The sequence below is a fragment of the Alosa sapidissima genome, chromosome 7 (genome assembly GCF_018492685.1).
Source record: "Alosa sapidissima isolate fAloSap1 chromosome 7, fAloSap1.pri, whole genome shotgun sequence".
Taxonomy (NCBI): domain Eukaryota; kingdom Metazoa; phylum Chordata; class Actinopteri; order Clupeiformes; family Clupeidae; genus Alosa; species Alosa sapidissima.
In genome coordinates this window covers 38,461,337-38,480,515 of record NC_055963.1, presented here as the reverse complement: position 1 = coordinate 38,480,515, position 19,179 = coordinate 38,461,337, and the positions used below count along the sequence as shown (strand labels likewise).

At 40.0% G+C, this 19,179-nt stretch overlaps 1 protein-coding gene across 4 annotated transcripts in view; it reads right to left on the bottom strand.

Moving 5' to 3' along the window:
- The window catches only part of mlh3 (mutL homolog 3 (E. coli)), a 60,156-nt gene that overhangs the window by 25,848 nt on the left and 15,129 nt on the right, over positions 1-19,179 (bottom strand). For 2 of the 4 annotated variants that reach the window (XM_042098205.1, XM_042098204.1), the window contains exons 5-6: positions 9,020-9,097; positions 2,466-2,574 (exon numbers count right to left, since the gene is read on the bottom strand). In XM_042098205.1, the coding sequence (XP_041954139.1) occupies positions 2,466-2,574; positions 9,020-9,097 (187 nt within the window). Of the gene's footprint in view, positions 1-2,443; positions 2,609-9,019; positions 9,098-19,179 lie in introns of those variants that run through there. The other 2 variants (XM_042098206.1, XM_042098207.1) reach the window with 2 other exon arrangements.

Sequence of the window (19,179 nt, the reverse complement as noted above, 5' to 3'; positions counted from 1 at the left end):
CAGATTATTCTACATCTGCTGCTATTGGAGGGCGCAGCCAGCCAGAAGCAGATGGGCTCCCCCTATTAAGTCAGGTTCTGCTCAAGGTTTCTTCCTGGAATATGGGAGTTTTTCCTTGCCACATGGCGTGCTTGTGGGGGGTAAGAGGGTTAGGGCTGCCAGTCTTATGACATGTTATTTTCTGTATTTTTGATATGTTGCTGAGAGAATCATAAACGGCCCCAGCAATGAAGAAAAGTGATTGATAATGACTGACTGACTATTATTGTGTTACATGCTTCAAATGTAAAGCACTTTGAGCTGCATTCTGTGTATGAAAGGTGCTATACAAATAAAGCTTATTATTATTATTATTATTACTTTATGTGGCTCTTCTGAGATTAAAAAAAAAAAAAAAAAAAAATTGGTAAAAGTGGCTCTCCAGGCAAAAAAGGTTGCCGACCCCTGGTCTAGCTAATGTTTTCATTTGACAAGCAGCAGTAATGGATTACATTTCAAAGTAATCTGACCCAAGCCTGGCTATATTGTCACCTCTGATTGTTTCATTATTGTGTGCATTCTATAATAATATGCTCAATGCTACAGTACAGTTATAACACAAACATGTGTCGAACAATTTTTATTCACGACTATTTGCGGAATTTCTATAATTAATCGCGATTAATCACATTTTTTGATTAGAATTCTACTATTTATAAACATTCCAGAAGTCCATATTAACAATGTAAAGCCTTTTTTACCAGTGTATTACTATCTTGATTGGGAATCAAGTGAAGGCAAAGAAAGTTACTTTAGGAACTTAACTTTAAGACATATTTAGTTATTTCAAATAAAATTTCAAAAGATGTGCAGCGGGCCTGATGCAACACATTGTATTCTTCAGAAATATAGATGATATAAACTGAAATAAATGCTACAGCAGAAGTGCATACACATAAAGGGCATAACAAACAAAAAATACTCCATATAGCCTATATTCATTATCTTTAGAGTTCAGTTGAAAATAAGGAACTTAAGGAAATGTAGCATAGTAGGTCTACAGGACATTTCAATGAAGTGCTAACAGAAATAGTGTAAGTGTTGGTGTTTATCTCCATGACTACAGGAGGAGGAGGGCTTTGGGAGGGCTAGGCAGAAGCCTACTAAAAAGTGTCTGTGGCAGTTTGAGGACAAGAAAGGTGCATCAAAGGGTCAAAATAGTAGCAACCAAAGGGGATTGTTAACTGAACGAGTGACGGTGTAAGATAAAAAAATATTTGGCGGCACGCGATTAATGTGATTAAAAAGAATTAACGCATTATGCTTGGTCCTTAATCGCATCGCGATTAACGCATTAACGCTGACAGCCCTAGATATAACGGTTTAGTGCTGTATCTATATTACTTTAAAGGGATATTCCACCATTTGGGGAATTACACTCATTTTCCGCCTCTCCACGAGTTAAACAATTGATTTTTACCTTTCTCCAGTTCATCCAGCCGTTCACTGAGTCTGGTATACCACTTTTAGCTCCAGCCTAGCATAGATCATTGAGTCAGATTAGACCCTTAGCATCTCGCCTGGTAGCATCACGCTTAAAAGTGACTAAGATTTCCGGTAATTTTCCCATTTAAAACTTGTCTCTTCTCAAGTTAGAAAGTGTAAGACTAAGTGAAAGAATAACGGACAATGAAATGTGGCGATTTTCTAGGCTGATTTGACATGGAACTATACTCTCATTCTGGCGTAAAAATCAAGGAACGTTGCGAACATACCATGGGCACAGCAGCACAATGATATCTCGCAGCATCTGAAAATAGTCCCCGTATGCCTTCCAGCAACAAGTTTGAGCTGCAGCAGATTATTACGCTGGAATGAGAGTATAGTTCCGTGTCAAATCAGCCTAGAAAATCTTGGTCACTTTTAAGCATGATGCTAGCAGGTAAGATGCTAATGGTCTAATCTGATTCAATGATCTATGCTAGGCTGGAGCTAAAAGTGGTATCGCCAGACTCAAGAGAACGGCTGGATGAACTGGAGAAAGGTAAAAATCAATTGTTTAACTCGTGGGGAGGTGGAAAATGAGTGTAATTCCCCAAATAGTGGAATATCCCTTTAAGTAAGAGCCTCTCAAAGAGTTTGTTGTTGTTTTACGGTTGTTGTTGTTGTGGTTTTGAAATTCGAGGCATTTTCGATCCTCCAGTGTCTCAAAATTCAACTTTGTGTGCAAAAAGTATTGAGGGCACGTAGGGAGGGTCAATACAACACTTGTCACAGATCCAGCAAAAATGTGTTTTCGTTAGGATGCTTACAAATACTGTTCTGTGTGCTCATCAAGCTCCCTTGCAAGGATTTTTGTCTGCTCACATACTGCACACCATAGTAGAGTTACTTTTGGTTTTCAAATGCTTTCTGAATACAGGTTCAGGGCAGCTCAATGCAGGGGAGAAGATTTAGCTTATACCACATATTGGAGCAGCAATTACTTAAGAAGTCTGAGGTCTTCCTGCCTGATGTCCACTTCCAGGGGTGGTGACACAACAGAGGAACATAGCTTCTTTTGGCCTAGCTGCAGAGGATCATCCTCATATGACTCTAGAGTGGAGTAGAGACATCAACATCAAGGAGGCTATTACACAGAGACAAAATTGAGATCAGTATTTTACATACAATAAACTGTAACTAAATGCATTCAAACTCTTTTTTCACTATTCAGAAGATTTCAATTCAATATACATCTCCTCTTAACCCTATGAGGCCGACGGACGCAGAGTGCATCCAAATTCACACCATTCTTCTCTGTTCACAAAGTACTCACCACACAGATAGTACATGGGTCATTCCACATCAGTTCAACCAGGGCCCACACACTTAGGCCTTTTTTTTTGTCAAAGTTCACAAGCCCACAGCGCAAGAACTAAACCATGTAGGAGGCTCAAATTTTGCATGCTGGTACATAAATAGGAATAGTATGTAGCAAAATCGTCACGTTTGGTCTGGATAATCCTGCATGGTCATAGCTGTCCCTCAAAGTTGATACAAATTTTATTGGAGTTTTTGGCTGGGCTCTGTTTAAGCCTTCAGAAGACATATTTGTACTCAACATAGGCTCCGCCCCTCCCCCACCCCCTGTAAAACTGTCTGTATCTTGAAAAGTATTGATCTTACATAAGAGTAATTTTACAATGTGTCTCCTGGGTAACATAGGTACACCTGGTAATTTTTTCAGAATTTTTTGAGACCTAAGTGCGTGGGCCCTGGTTGAACTGACGTGGAATGACCCACATGTATATCACGTGAAAGAGTGCAGTCTCAACTTTTAAACTGTGCTAGCCACTAGTTCACAAGAAAATTGACTTTGAATTTACATGAAATTTAATCATATTAACATTCTGCATACAGTTCTGTGTCCATCTCCACATCCATTCCTCGGTGGAATATCTGATGAACACTTCACTCAACACTCAAATTTTCCAGCCATTTCAAAAAAAACAAAAGTGAAACAAATCTATCTCCTCCAAGACCACTGATCTGATTCCCACAACATTTGGTACACTGCATCTAAAAACCAAGCATAACAGATGTCTTTTTCCAATTTTTCATTTGTCGCTCCATTTCAAAGTTATTCAAAGTCAATCAAATACAGAGAGTGAGGGTGTTAAGCTCACATTATGGTAATGGATATCTGTTTAATGCCAAATTAAGTAAACTGTAAATAATTAATATTTTGTAGAAAGTCTGGTTTCAGACAATTTGTAACGTGAGTTGTGAGCAGTACGGTAGAAAATGTTGTATGCTGAGAAGTGACAAATAAACCTCTAAAGTATTCAAGTTAAAAGATTCAAATAAACTCTCTGTGTCAGGTTCTACTTTGATGGCCCCTAACCATTTGTACAAAGTGATTTAACCCAAAACATAACACAGACACGATACTGTATGTAGTCTCAAAAATCCTCTGAAACCTCTACAACAGCCTCTAAATATGCTCATTTCCCCTCTCCACGCGTCTTCCACTTCAGCGCTTGCTCCAACCCAGCTCTCCTTCATTCACTTGCTCCTATCCAGCTATTCAATGCTCACATTTTCATGACATCTAAGGTTGAGAGCGTCTTGACATCTAAGGTTGATGCCTATAAAATGGCTACATACTGTATCATAAGCTAAGTTTATGTAGTTTACCATTCAAAGTTTGCTAGTTAATCTTAGCAGTAGCAGTCATGTTAAAATAAGCTTAAATTTGTTTTCAACTAAATTAGACATAAATGGCAACAGAAATATCCTCATTCAGCCGTTCATTCATTTATTGGGTACAAGGCAATGTGGACTAGTGTAATTTGCTCTCTCCTTTGTTTTTCTTAAATGCTAACTGACACACTTACCCTAGTGATACCACTGAAGTTTCGTACATGTCTTTCTGACCCTGCTTGTAAGTCCAATTGATACAAAGCTGGATGCTCAATAAAATGTTTGCTTTATTAACAACAAAGCAACTGAAATGAATAGCTAATTTTTGATCCCCATATGCTTGTCTTTCCTGCAGTATAACAACTTTCGACATGGTATATAGTTCCCCTGAATTTCTGATTTGATATTAGCAGCACAGTCAGCTCCACTGATTCATTGATGAAGGCGCTATTTAGAGACTCTGGGTAGAGTACGGAGGAGCTTCCTCCCTCATGCCATTCACCCCATGTTAAGATAAACACTGGATAAGGTCAGGTTCAAAATTCTTTCTTGTTTTTTTAATTTTGAACATATTAAAGTGAAATGTACAGTGGGTGTTTGAATGTGGGTAAATACCGCCAACAACCATTTAAAAATCTATTATCGCCAATTTCACAACTCTAATATCCACTTCAGTTGTATTTACAAACACTCAAGTTTCCAGTTATACTCCTATATGCCGGAGAATTGTAACCTGTAACCTATAGTAACCTATAGTATGGAAAGTAAATAGAAGTTCTAGAACATATATAACATGGGTTTAAAAAACATTTTTGAATTTCAGGAATTTTATTTCACTCTAATATGTCACCAAAATGAAAACCAAAAAGAAATATAGCTGCAAGCAGCAATAAGGGGGCCAAGCAGTCAAGCAAGAGCTACCATGGCAACTCAATGCTGCTACATCAGAGATAAGGCTGTAAGCAGTCAAAGCAAGTTTCATGTCTAGCAACCAAAGTATGGCAGAGATGTAAGGTCACTTCCTATTTGGTGGTTTCGCTGCCGGTTTCAATTGGCTTTGACAGGTTATTCTGGTTGACTGGTTATTCTGCGTCCTTAAGATGGGGTCATGGGTCCAATACCAAGTTTGGTTTCTGTACGTGAAAGCGTTACTGATAATATAAGCCTACTTCCTGTGATTATAGTGACCTCTAAAGTCAAGGTCTCCAAATTTCTTGAGCCTCCTCCTAATTGGGTAGTTTGGTTTAGATACGTGAAAGCCTTGCTGAGACATGAGTTTACGTCCTGTTTAGCCGCTTCGCCGCCGATTTCGATTGGCTGTTACGGGAAAACTGTTTTAGAAATGGCTACAAAAGTATGACTTTTGTGAGGTTTGGTCTAGGGGTCGACCAATTATCGGCCGGGCCGATTATTAGGGCCAATATTTAGCATTTTTATAATAATCGGTATCGGTCATTTTTTTCACCGATAAGCCTATATTGAAAAGGATAAAGAATGAAACGCGCTACTTTGTCTGTAAAGCGTCTCTCACTCCCTGCATTTGCTACTCTCTGGTCGAGAGCATTGTCCCGCACACTACACCGTCTGATTTGTTAGTAAGCACGAATGCAGCCAATCAAGATCGAAGACTGAACACAGAGAAAGTTTAGGATTCTCACTCAGGAGGCAGACTGTAGACTGGGCTTCAGCTGTACGGAGCTATTTTTCAAAGGTAAGGAAGGTACCTTACATTGCTGAAGTTGCAATGAATCACTAGCCTGGAAAATCCAGACCCTGATAATCTAGAAAGATTAAGGGTCTGGCAAAGAACAATGTAATGGCCCAACTCAAGGGGCGGCAAAAAGCATGCATTTAAAAATCACACTGCACGCAATCGGATAACACTACGACCAATGTGTACTGTCCTCCAACGTTGCAGCGCTGTCTTCATCCGTTTAGCTGGTTTCCCGGAATGTTGGGGTAAAAGTAACGTGCGTCATTGCTCTTTGCCAGAGTGTCTCGCAAAGAGAATTCCATTGTGCTCTCGCGAGAACTCTGGATTTCCAGGGTAATGAATCACAATAATCTACACTAAAGTTACAAAAACACCACTTTGTAAGCTATTGTCTCTTTGATCCGGATCAATAAGTAAAGCACCCACTTCCTTCATTTAGCGAATTCCCGATTGATGCATGTTACTGATATGTGCAGGGACTTACTATTGCAAGCAGAGTACTGTATGTAATGTATGTGAGTGATGACAGTGAAGATGTGTGTGTGGGCGGGAGGGGAGTGGAGCAGTGACTGTGTGTGTGTGTGTGTGTAGTGTGTAGGTGGGTAGGTGGGGGCAGTGTGCTGTAAGTATGTAGAGGATGTGTGTTGGAGAAGATCCTGAAGACAATGTGCTGTGTATGTGGGGGGGGGGCAGTGTGCAGCAAGTATGTAGAGGAGGCTTACTGTAGCAAGCAGTGTGCTGTAACATGCCTTTTAGGCTCTCAAAAGTGTAGCTTATAGCCTACATATGGACACAAATTGCATGCTTAAATAGCCTAAGAACTATTTTAAAACTGTTTTGTTAAACTATTAAACCATAACACTTGCCATCACGCGTGCACCTCTTCCTCGCCCTCTCTCGTGCACTCACACACACGATGGCAAAGCATCCTCTTTGTTACAGGTCCCTTAACAAGCACATAGCCCATTGTGTAGGCCTAGTCTATGAAAATAATTGCTATCACTCAGTTTTTGGATTAACATGATACACAGGATTTACACTTGTGATGCAAGTTGATAGACAATTAAATGAATAAATAAATAAAATGTACTATCTACCCCCCTTTTTGACAACTAACATATCGGTTTTACATATCGGTTATCGGCCTCCTGTTTTGGTAATAATTGATATCGGTATCGGCCCTGAAAAAAACATATCGGTCGATCCCTAGCTTGGTCTGACGATCATCAAGTTTTGCGAAAATCGGACAAAATGTGTTTGATCCGACACAATTGATCAGACACAATTTTTTGTGTTTTTAATGGAATTCAATATGGCAACAGGATCAATTACATTAACGTTACAAGTTGGCATGTGTCTGCTTTAGGACCTCCCACAGTATAGAGAATGTCTAATAAGGGGAGAACTTCCACTCTCAGGAAACTTCCGGTTTCTGAACTGTTTGCAGTTCCTTCTCTGGTTCCACAATGATTCAAAATCCACTTTTCTCGGGATATAATTTTTTGTCTAGAAATTTGAATGTTGTATTCAAAAGGGGAGGTAAAGAAAATACACACTGCTGAGTATTATACTTTTTAAAGTAACTTATTTGTTCTAAAAAGCCTTTCAAACGTGTCAATGATGTCATTCTTTAGCAAAATGCTAGCGTGTTATGGGCAACAACAACCCAAACTGTAAGAAATCGAAAGTACATAAGTACTCGTTCATTTAACTTTCGACCTATAATCCAGATTGAACTTGCAGAAACTACAATAAAACTTTGATTTTTCAATGACAATCAGGTGAAAAAGACCAATTTAGCCGTCTAGCTCCATAGATCCCCATTCATTTTGCACTTACAAGTGGAACTGCAACCAAATTCGGGCTCTCCGTAGACAGGCTCTCTGGTATTAACAAACGCCACTTGTACGTTTTAATTCCAAACACATCAACAGTTACAGGCCAAAATACATTTTTGCTAATTGCATTAGTATCGATATAAGAATGACAGTCGGTGCTTCCCATAGCCTATGTGTCTTTTCTCCTCACACACACATGCAGCTTTTAACCCACAGCTGTGTGCCGCACAGTAACAAATGATAGTAGGCTAATGTTAAGTTGATTTGCTGACTTGCACCTCTCAAGTTTCTGTTGCTAACCTATCTAGGCTATGGAATTTAAAAGCTAATTACTTTCCCGTTCTTCTTAAATAGTGACAGGCACTCAATTAGATCTACACACCACCACTGTAATGACATTAAAGACAATTATAATAGCTTAAAAATCAATATGAAGCATTCAAATTACTTAATATCTTTAGCTACTAGTATTTATGCAGATCATAAAATACTATAAATTATTAACAATATATGGCTACAATATATTCGATATGGCTACAAAAAGCACGACTTTTGTGAGGGTTGGTCTGAAGATCATGTGTATTAAGTTTGGTAGAGATTGGATAACATTTGTGACCTGTGAAAATGTTTTTTCACTTACAATAAATCGGGCAAACGGGTCAAAGGTTACTTGCGTGAACGCACGTCCTACTGGTGGGGCAGGATCGCTCAAGGTGCTGACATGAAATTTGGTTAAATTAATCATGGGACAGTCCCCAAATTTCACAGCTTTTTACCGGACAGTTCTATGGGCTGTCATAGACTTCAATGGCAGAGGAAAGTTGCATAATAATAATAATGAGAAAACATAAAAACACAATGGCTGCCTATGCAGCTTTTCTGCTTGGCCCCCAAACATTTTGAACCTGACTTTAACCAATGTTAAGATTTCTGTACTTGAAATGTTTGCAAATTATTGCCTATTTCATTAGATAATGGCTCATTTACATATTTATACATAATATTTCATAAAACTTCCAATACAAAAAAAACATTGACATAATGTAAATAATCAGTATCAACATATTAATAGTTGTTGCTTGACAATATATCACCATAGTAGTTACCTTACGTAGACAACTCACAAATCACAGATATACTTTTTGGTCTTAAGAAAAGTCTGTAAATGTAGTTGTAGTGCATTTAGAGTAATAATTTCATTCATTTGTCCACACCAGACATTTGCCCTTTAACTTAACTTACTTGCTAAGGTAAGTATAGATAACAAAACTACCACAAAAACACACATGTACAGTGGGATTACCTGCCACAAGACCCTCTAACCGAACTCTCTCATGAGCTGCATGCTGGTCCACCAACACCAGAAGATTTGCTAGATGAACTGAAAAAAACACACACAAATATGACAGATGCATTTTGAGATTTTGTACTTTGTCATACATCACAGCAGTTAAAGGATAATTCCGGTATTTAGCACTTTGAGTCCCTTTTCTGGTTTGTTTTGGATGAACTAGAGTGGTGGTATATATATTATATATATAATTTTGTTCTTAACTGTATATAAAAACTGTATGTAACACTAAAACAAGGGGCTACATTGAGATTTTTGGTGGAAAAGATCAGGCAGTCTGCCGAGAGACCTACCCCAATGGGCATCATTGGACCATTAAACAACACAATGATCCAAAACATACAGCCAAACAAGGCAAGAAATGGTTAACTGAGAACAATATCAACATTTTAGAGTGGCAGAGCCATAGTCCAGACCTAAATCCATCAAAAAAGTGAGCACAAGGCCAGAGTGACGGCAAATAATCGTTCCTGACTGAAAACCCGGATTGCTGTTAAAAAGATGTGGTCTAGAATCATTGTTGAGAAATGGAGAGGCTTGGTAAATATTATAAGAACCATGTTGAGAGTTGTTAATGCAAATAAAGATGTTTCCATTGATTATTTAAAAGGGTATGAATAATTTTGGACTTGCCATTTTTCATAAAATGTTAAAAAAGATAAAAACAATTCTTTTTTTGATTCCATGTTTCTACCACATTGTCTTACAACCTTTTGCCATGTGGCAGTGTCATTTTCAGTCAGAACAACATTACATCAATATTTGCCAGGGGTACGAATAATTTTGTTCTTACTGTATTTGCAGATAAACATAATTTGTTTGGCTTTTTAATGCTTGGATTTTGTTAAAGTACCGTATTTTCCGGACTATAAGTCGCTCCGGAGTATAAGTTGCATCAGTCAAAAAATGCATCAGGAAGAGGAAAAAAACATATACAAGTCGCATTTATTTACAAATTTATTTTACAAAAAACAAGACCAAGAACAGACAGAGACTATGTAACTGGACACATAGAGGCCAAAAAGATTGAGAATTCCACCTGGAATGTTGAAGATGGATGAAGGAGTGAAATGAGGTGAGCTGGGCGATAAGAATGCAGCCAATTTAAAAAAGATTCACAGAACAAAAATGAAGATGTAGTACATGAAAATTTAGCTAAAAATGTGGAGAATGCAATGCAATCAAGCATTTTGGGCAATGTTGACGCACAAGCCGGCAGCAGAGCAAATGCTTGGCAGACTACCCCCGAGAGAGCGAGAGAGAAAAAAAGATGCACGTTTAAAAGAATGTGCAAACTTTCAATGACGCTATAGGCTACTAAGGACTACCCTTATTTTAGAGACTGTTCACATGTCTTTCTTAACTAGTATGAACATTTAATTTGAAAAGGCAAGTTATTCAACTCACACAGAATGTGACCAGACGTCCTGGTTTAACCGGGACAGTCCCGATTTTGAGTTGCGTGTCCCGAGTCCCGACAAAAGCCTGTCGGGACGCTAAAATGTCCCGGTTTACACCAATCACTATTAAAGTGTGGTCTTATTATATCCCGATCATTAACTAAACCCATGTAGAAAGACTATAGCCTAAAGCGTCCGGCGTATGATTTCGATAATGTGTGTGCGTGCGTGTGTCAGTCAATCGTAACAGTCTGCATATTAATCTTTGCAGCCAACCTTATACAGTGTCTCTCTGTAAACAGTTGCAATGCTTCGTCATATGCCTCATTTTATCGGTTAGGACAATGCAGACGAGAAAGTCATCATCATTCTCAAAATAACCTATGGCTGTGAGTTTTGTTTTCAAATGTTTTCATGCATGTCTGGATAACGGGTGAGGAATGTTTAGGAGACAGACTATCGCAAATCCTCAAATTATGACTGTGGTCTTTTATTTATTTAGGCTGCGCAAAGCACAGCACCTTTATTTGGGGCAGGCTTGTATTCAAGGCAGGCCTTTATTTCTTACGTGGTGCATTTTATTGTGAGACATGCGTTTTGTTTGGAGCGGCATACCACGCTATCAAAAGCAGAAGATGTTCGGTTTGGTTTGGTATTTAATTTACGTTTAGACTGTTTGATTATATTGCTAAATGTTGGGACTGATTGCCACTGCAATCTGGGGGTATTTGATGGTTCACTATTGTTATTGTCTATAGTTGAAAGAGTGTCGGGATTTCCACTTATTACTTATTGCTAGACAAGGCATCCACTTTCATTCATTCATGGAATGTGCGCTGTGCTGTAATGGAAACCTTAAAAGACTTTATTGTAATCCCAAAACACGTCTCAAATGTTGTGTAAGCTATTTGACGTTGGCAAGTTAACAAGCTGGCAAACTAACTACACTCCACTGTTTGAATGGACACGTCTCGTGAATCCAAACATCTTTATGATAACCTAGGACTAGCAGTGCATTCAAAATAAAACTGCTTTGAATTGTACACCCTGTGCAGTGGGTACGGAGTAGGGAATACAACATAAGGACCCTTGTGATCGGAATGTAACCTTAGCTACTGCCCACTGTCCACTGCCCATGTAACCTTAGCTAATGCCCACTGATACTGTCTGTGGTTAGGCTTGCAATGCTATGTGCTGTTCCCGTAATGTCACTTGGACGGTACCGATATGATCAGCAAACAGAACTATCTGCAACTGACTCTATACAAAATGTACCCTGATATGTCTCATTAGGGCCTGAGCACCGGAGGTGAAAGAATGGCTATTACACTGATGACATACAGTGGGTCCCAGTTAAAAATTGACACTTCATTCACGATCAAGGTGATTCACGCAGCTGGGTGAAATATAAGTACAACTGCAGCCGCTTGGGGGCAGCATAGTCTGCTGTGGCGTTCCACGGTCGAACCGGACGGCGCATTCGACAGCAAGGGCTGTGATTGGCCGAGTTTTCAGCGTTTCTCTGTGTTTTTAGCAGCCCCTGCAACATGCTAGTCCACTGTAGCCTAAGCTTTGTACATAATGTTTAACATAGTTTTGGATTCAGTGGCAAGATTTCTTGATTGTACAGTGCCTGTCTCTCAGTAATGTTTTAAAATGAGAGCTTTGTCAGCTGGCAGTAGGCTACTTTGTCGGTAGTCATGAGAAGTTCGCTTGCTAACAGAACATAAATATGCTGCCCAGAAACCTTGTGAATAGTTCTGATTTTTTTTTACTACACTAACGAGGTTGAAATATAGCCTTTGCCTACAGCATCTCCTTAACAGTAATGTTAACAAAATGACAGCATTCATATGACAAAGGAAAACGAATTCGGTCACTCAAGACTGTGCCACAGCAACCAGTGTAGGCTACATTCCTACCCAATAGACCCTTTCAACAAGGTAAACAAAAACAATGCTTGAACGTTCTATTTGGGCCCCAATCTACTTCCTCTGCATTAAGATAACATATGGAATGTTAAAACGGAAGCCTTGTGGGGCCAACTATGATGCTGATAATGGAACTCTCTTGAAAGGGTCCATAGGCTACTCGAAGCAGATAGCGTTGTCTGACGGTCGAGTGGGTTAATGCACGTATATCCAGAACAGGTCTGCAACTTTCAGGCAGTTCTGAGTTCGAATCTAGGCAGGAGCAGAGCCATATAAAGGCCTAGGCCTATTGTTATCATTTTTTGCAAGGTGTTGCTCCTGGCAATACTTGTTTATAAGACGTTTGGTGATTAATTGATAGCTGTTTTTGGGACACGTTAAACGTTCTTTATAATGAGCGCATACGGTGAGTAAAACGACTGTTACGCGCTGTTACACCTGTAGGCTATGATTGCAATACAAAAATATGCGCGTGTTAGTTAGTTCAATAACAAGTGTTGCTTGTTAAAACATGTGACTAGTGAAACTCAAATGATTTTAGAAATATTTAGCCAAAGCCAAAAAGTGTTAGAGAGAAGGAGAGACGCCGGTGCAGCTCAGATGTCTTCTTAATTTTCTTTATTCTTTAGTAAAAGGTGCAGAACAATATTAAACTTAGACAGAATACGCACGCAGGCACAACTAGGCTACTTGTTGTTTTCTTTTACTCGGCTATCTATATATGGTTATCAGCACACAATGTTGGGCTAATTCACTAGTTATGGATATCACAAGTCTAAACAACGAAAACAGAAAAGATGGAGACAGCAAAGCTAGAGGAGTTATTCCAGATGGGCAAGAACAAGGTAGGCAATTGGTGTGCTTGTCAGAACGTTAGATTACAGCTGTTTAAAGCCAGACGTCGGTACGCTAGAACAAAACTAAAGGTAACTTTAGCTATAGGGCTGTATCAATTTGTCCAAATTAATAGGTCATCGTAGACGTTGTTGTTGTATTATTGCATGTGGATATTGTTATGCTTTGTAGGCTACTTTTTTTGCAATGCACGGACCTAAAACCGGGAAACGGACAAATATTGTATACGCGTGAATTTGTTTTTGCGGGGGTGGGGGTGGGTGGGTGTACGTACCATAGCTCTCTCTCTCACACACACACACACACACACACACACACACACACACACACACACACACACACACACACAGTACCTTTCTTAGCCACAGTTAATTTTAGTGGTGATATGTGTTATGGACATTGTTATGCACATTATTGACTGCAGTTTATTCTCATCAATGTCAGTCCATGAATGCATATTGATCAGTTGTTAGCTAATACTGTAGGCCTAGAAGTTGCATTTGAAAATGTTACTGTTGTAGGCTGTTTGTTTTTTATTTCAGCCACACTGTTTTAAAGTGGTTAGGACCATTACACACCAATTTTGAATAAGCCATACTGCAATACCGATTTCATGGTTGCACCATGCACATGTTCGCCGATTATGTGGCCCTCAGTAACCTATAAATTCAATGATGTGGCGCTCTATGAAAATGAGTTTGACACCCCTGCTCTAAAATATCTGTCCTGGCCTGGTTGCACCGTCCCCTCCTTTGTCTACCAAAAAGTGTTACTTTGTGCCACGCCACGCACTCCCCCACTGCTTGTGAAAGAAGGGGGTGGGGGAGGGGGGCTTAACGTGAAAAAGCTTAATGTCCCAAAACGGCAAAGTCATAAAGCGCTTTCAGATATAACCTCCGGAGTATATGAGGAGGTTTGTCAAACGGAGGTCCTACTCTTCGGATGATTCAGATATGATGCTAACCTGCGGACCTAATACTGACCTTATACGGACGTATGTGTGAACGACATACACGCACATTACAGAATCTCCGTGTGGTTGTCGAGTGAGGGGTGGGGGCTTGTAGAGTTCACAAGATGCGAGATATGACGCAGAATATATGCGGCCGCTGCCTGTCACAGCTGCTTTTTGTTTACAAAATGTAGCCTATGCATTATGTAGGCTAAAGAAGAGAAATCTATTGTGCATAGGCTAATACTTGAAGTAGGCTAGTCACGTAAGTGCGCACTTGAAATTGACCTAGCCTACAGTATTTGTATGTGTGCTTCAAATAAACACATTTATCTGTTTTCAACGTTATGTACCAGAATTAGCTATATAGAACCCCAAATCTGGTTTGCGCTGGAGAGAGAGAGCATGCACACACTTTATGGTAGGCTACCAGCCAATTCAGTAGGCTAACTCAAGACTTCAAGATCATACAACGTTTTTAAGCATGTTCAGACACAGTGCTGTGTCGTTCAGACACAGCACATTTACATAATGTCCGGAGGAAATACTAGGGGGGGAGTAGTATAAACACCGGGTGAATTCGGACTTCCATATGACCGGTTATGTCGTTCAGATATACGGCCCCACCGTTTAACATCGGCAGAACCTCCGGTCTTACACGTATGTTTGAAAGCGCTTATAAGTGCGTGTCTGAACGAGGAGTAGAACATGCGGTTAAAATTCACACCTAGTGAGAGGGCGTGTTGGTGACGTTTCTTTTGTGCGTCCATGTGGTTAAATCTGACTTAAATGCCAGTGTTATGATGGAGTGGCATAGTAGGCCTACTGTCCAGAAAATCTCCGACCTGGAAAGATGCAGACATCACGGAGCTACTGTCCATGAGGGCATACAACATTTTGATAGAACACATGAAGGAAATGGCACATTGTAGCCTACAACTGCATGGCAAGGCCAAACGAATTCAAAAGACTGAATCATCATAAGCAGAAGGCGAAAAGGCAGTAGGCTAGCCTACAGCGACGTTGTTGACGACAATAACAGGAGTATTTAATAAATTGTTAGCCAACACGGTTCTCTGTTCATTGATAGCCTTAGGCAGAATTAGGCTACAGAAAAGAATACAGGATTGTTTTCTCTCCCGGCAGTAAAGACAGTAGATTCGTGTTTAAAATGTAAATGCAAACTAAAGGTATAGGCTAACTATGCATATGACCATCCAGAGGAGGCTGGTGATCTGTCAAGAATGATGAAGATCGTAAGATACAGATGGTTTTATTGTTGCTGTCATTATTACCACAAACACGAATTGACAACGAAACCATGGCGATCATGGGTTATATCTTGCCTGCTTATTAGGCCATGCAGGCCTGTCAGAACTCCGTGTAGCATGCATACTGGCAGTTTTCATAGACCATCACCAACTAGTTCGCACTTTGGATATATCGTTGGATTGTGAAAAGCCCAATTTCGAATAACTCCAGTACAACAGATGAGGTAGGATGCATCTTTTGCAATTAGAATTTCGTGTGGGTGAGACCTCTTGCCTATCAGTAGACATGTCATCTCGAGTTCCACGACAGCTTAGCTAGTGCCACCGAAATATGACACTGAAATCCTTTCACTATTGGAGTCGCTTAGATAGAAACAGCTGTGGTTAGGACACTTTTGCTGTGGAGTGGAGACACCATAAGTTAGGCTACTCAGAAATTGTTTGCCATTGTAGGTCATTGCAGCCTAATTAGCATATATTTTCAAGCCAAACATCTCTGGTGTGGTTTTGACAATCAGAAAAGCAATATACTGAAATAGTTTAATGATGTAAAGTCAAGTGTGCTTTTGGGTCTGGTGTGTGCGCGCAGTTTTTATTGATGAGTCGGAGTGGCAAGTGCTGCGCATAGTTGCAGTGGAATGTGGCTGTCCAGGGCATTATAAAACTTCTTGCTCTTAGGCCTACTCATACACCGCGCTGAAATGGCGTAGCTGTCTACAACTTCACTTTTATGTTAGTATTTTGTTTGTTGCTTAAAAACGTTGTGATGGCCTTGAAGTCTTGAGTTAGCCTACTGAATTGGCTGGTAGCCTGCCATAAAGTTTGTGCATGCTCTCTCTCTCCAACGCAAACCAGATTCTGGTACATTACGTTGAAAACCGATAAATGTGTTTATTTGAAGCACACATACAAATACTGTATGTGCGCACTTACGTGACTAGCCTACTTCAAGTATTAGCCTACGCACAATAGATTTCTCTTCTTTAGCCTAAATAATGCATAGGCTACACTTTGTAAACAAAAAGCAGCTGTGACAGGCAGCGGCCGCATATATTCTACAAGCCCCCACCCCTCACTCGACAACCACACGGAGATTCTGTAATGTGCGTGTATGTCGTTCACACATACGTCCGTATAAGGTCAGTATAAGGTCCGCAGGTTAGCATCATATCTGAATCATCCGAAGGGTAGGACCTCCGTTTGACAAACCTCCGCATATACTCCGGAGGTTATATCTGAAAGCGCTTAATGGTAGGCAGGAAGTGGGGGGAGGGTATGGGATGACCAGAGCCGTCTTCGCTGTGCTATTCAGAAAGCATCTTATTGTCTTTCCAGGCGCACACAGCTCGTTATAGCCCAGGGGTCTCAAACACCCGGCCCGTGTCCTGCCCAATTCCGGCCCGTGACGAATGACAAAATAATAATGTAATCCGGCCCTTGAGGCTATTAATTGCGACAAACAACGATACTGATTAAAATAGACGATAGATCCAGGTACGGTGACGAATCTCATTTGTAGGCCTACTCTGCTCCACTATGTGCAAGACATCCAGAGCTTGATTCAAACCCAAAATCGCTGCGCAAAGTTTTCAGGAAATACTTGTATTACACGCGAGAAACACAAAGACGTGCATTTGTAATGACGCGGAAGCGATGCAGGCCATAGTGTTGCAGAAATTGAAGCAGAAATTAAGCAGAAATAGCCAGGCCTACACCAAATGTTGAAAAACGTTCACGTGTGATGAAGTCTTAGGTAAGCTATGTTATTCACCTATTCTAATTCTGAAGGAGAATATCCTTTTGGAGATTATGATCGATCGTCTATGACAGTGATAGTCACGGTGCGTCTGTGAATGGAGGTGCGTGTATACAACGGTGTCCACTAAGCATACCATGCTTGTTTCTTGTATGATACCATAGCTTGGAGGTTGCAGTGGTAATCGTGATGATAGTGTCCGTAATGGATGTGGTACAGACAGCAGGGCTAGTAGAAATAGGGCTCTAAAGAACTACAAAGTCACCCGCAATATGATGCGAACTTCTGGGTACTGCAGATTACCCGCGATAGGAACTGTTTGACCAGAATACTTTATTGTAGGCCTATATTGTAGTAATCTATTACTAAACCACAACATCTTAGGTGTTGGTATACATCTTAGGTGTTTTTCTGTTAATTTGTTATGTGGGTAATATGAAAAAAGGAAAGTAAACCTGCTTAAATATGTTCATCCAGTATTTACTGAAAGGTGCATAATTTGAGGTGCTTGCCATCCAGTGACAAATTAGATGGGTACATTTACCCCCTTCATAAACTTTTGTTTTACTCAAAGATTTTTACATTTACAGTATAACTTTATCTCTGACCACTTTCAAGCCATGGCCTTTTAAATTTTGATATAAAAATCCAATGGTGTTGCTTTCTTAACCCTGATGCCTAGTTTGCCAGATTTAAAAAAGTTATGAGAGGAAATAGTTTTATTTGGTGTGAAACACACACACATACCTGTTTTTTATGTTTTTCATTTATTTTATAATTTGTATTAATATTTATTTTATCATTATTTTATTTATAAGCTAAGGTTGCTAGCACAGGTGTCTAAAACTAGATAAAAACACTTGCACTTTCTGTTTGCAGTTTTGTGTGGTATTTGAAAAAAAGAACATTGCATTTTCAGAAATAGCCGGCCCTCCAATCAGATGACGTTGGCAGAATTGGCCCCCAGCTCATTTGAGTTTGAGACCCCTGTTATAGCCTATCGAGTGCCTTAGCAGATAGGCTCTGCTCTTGGGTTTGGCCTCACAGCGAACTCAACCCTGTTGTTGCTTGCAGTTTGTTAAATAAAGCGATGCAGATTACATTATTTATTTCTGATTAATTGCGTCTTTTTTGCAACATCTGCTTGTTTGGCTGGGCTACTGTCAATGTCCTGTACAGGTATATGTTCAACAATTGCTGGTGTAGGCCTACAGGCTATAATCAATTAGGGACTGTTCGTTATTTATTTAAGGGGCTACCGGAGGAGTTTTGGGAGCGTTAGTCAAAAAAGACGTGACCCTCCCTCCCCTCCCTCAAAATTTTTCTATGACACTCCAAAGTGATTGAGAAAAAACGCATGACCCTTCCCAGTCCCAACAATTTAGGCTATTGATGCCTTCTGTCTACTGGGTCAATTTGGGAGCTTGCATGCTACGACTCCTTCCTTGAAATGCCTTGAAAAGGCTGTCGTTTGCACAATTTCACAAATAATCACTGGGACCGAAACAAACCTGTCAACTTTTCCCGGGTTTATCGCGTATTTTAACTTTTTCCTCGCTGTCTTAGGAGGAGCTGCAGGGCTGTCGCAAGGGGGTGCGAGGCCCTGTACGAACTTGACAGATGCATGAACTTACGTGCATGAAATCATGCAATAGCTTACTTTACACATAGCCAAGGATACCGTCGGTGCATTTTAATAGTAGCCTAGTCTAATAAGCTACACCAGCTTGTCTTTAAGAGGGGAAATTGTATAGCCTATAACATTAGCTGAGTATTTGGCCATATGGTGTTTATCATAGGCTACATCATGAAACCAAATAGTGTAACAAAGGCGAACACTTTAACAGGGGAAATTAATTGGGCATGAATCATTGTGCTGAACGGTATTTGTCAATGCAGAAACACACAACATTCAAACTGTTGATAAGATGTGCACTATGGAAATTG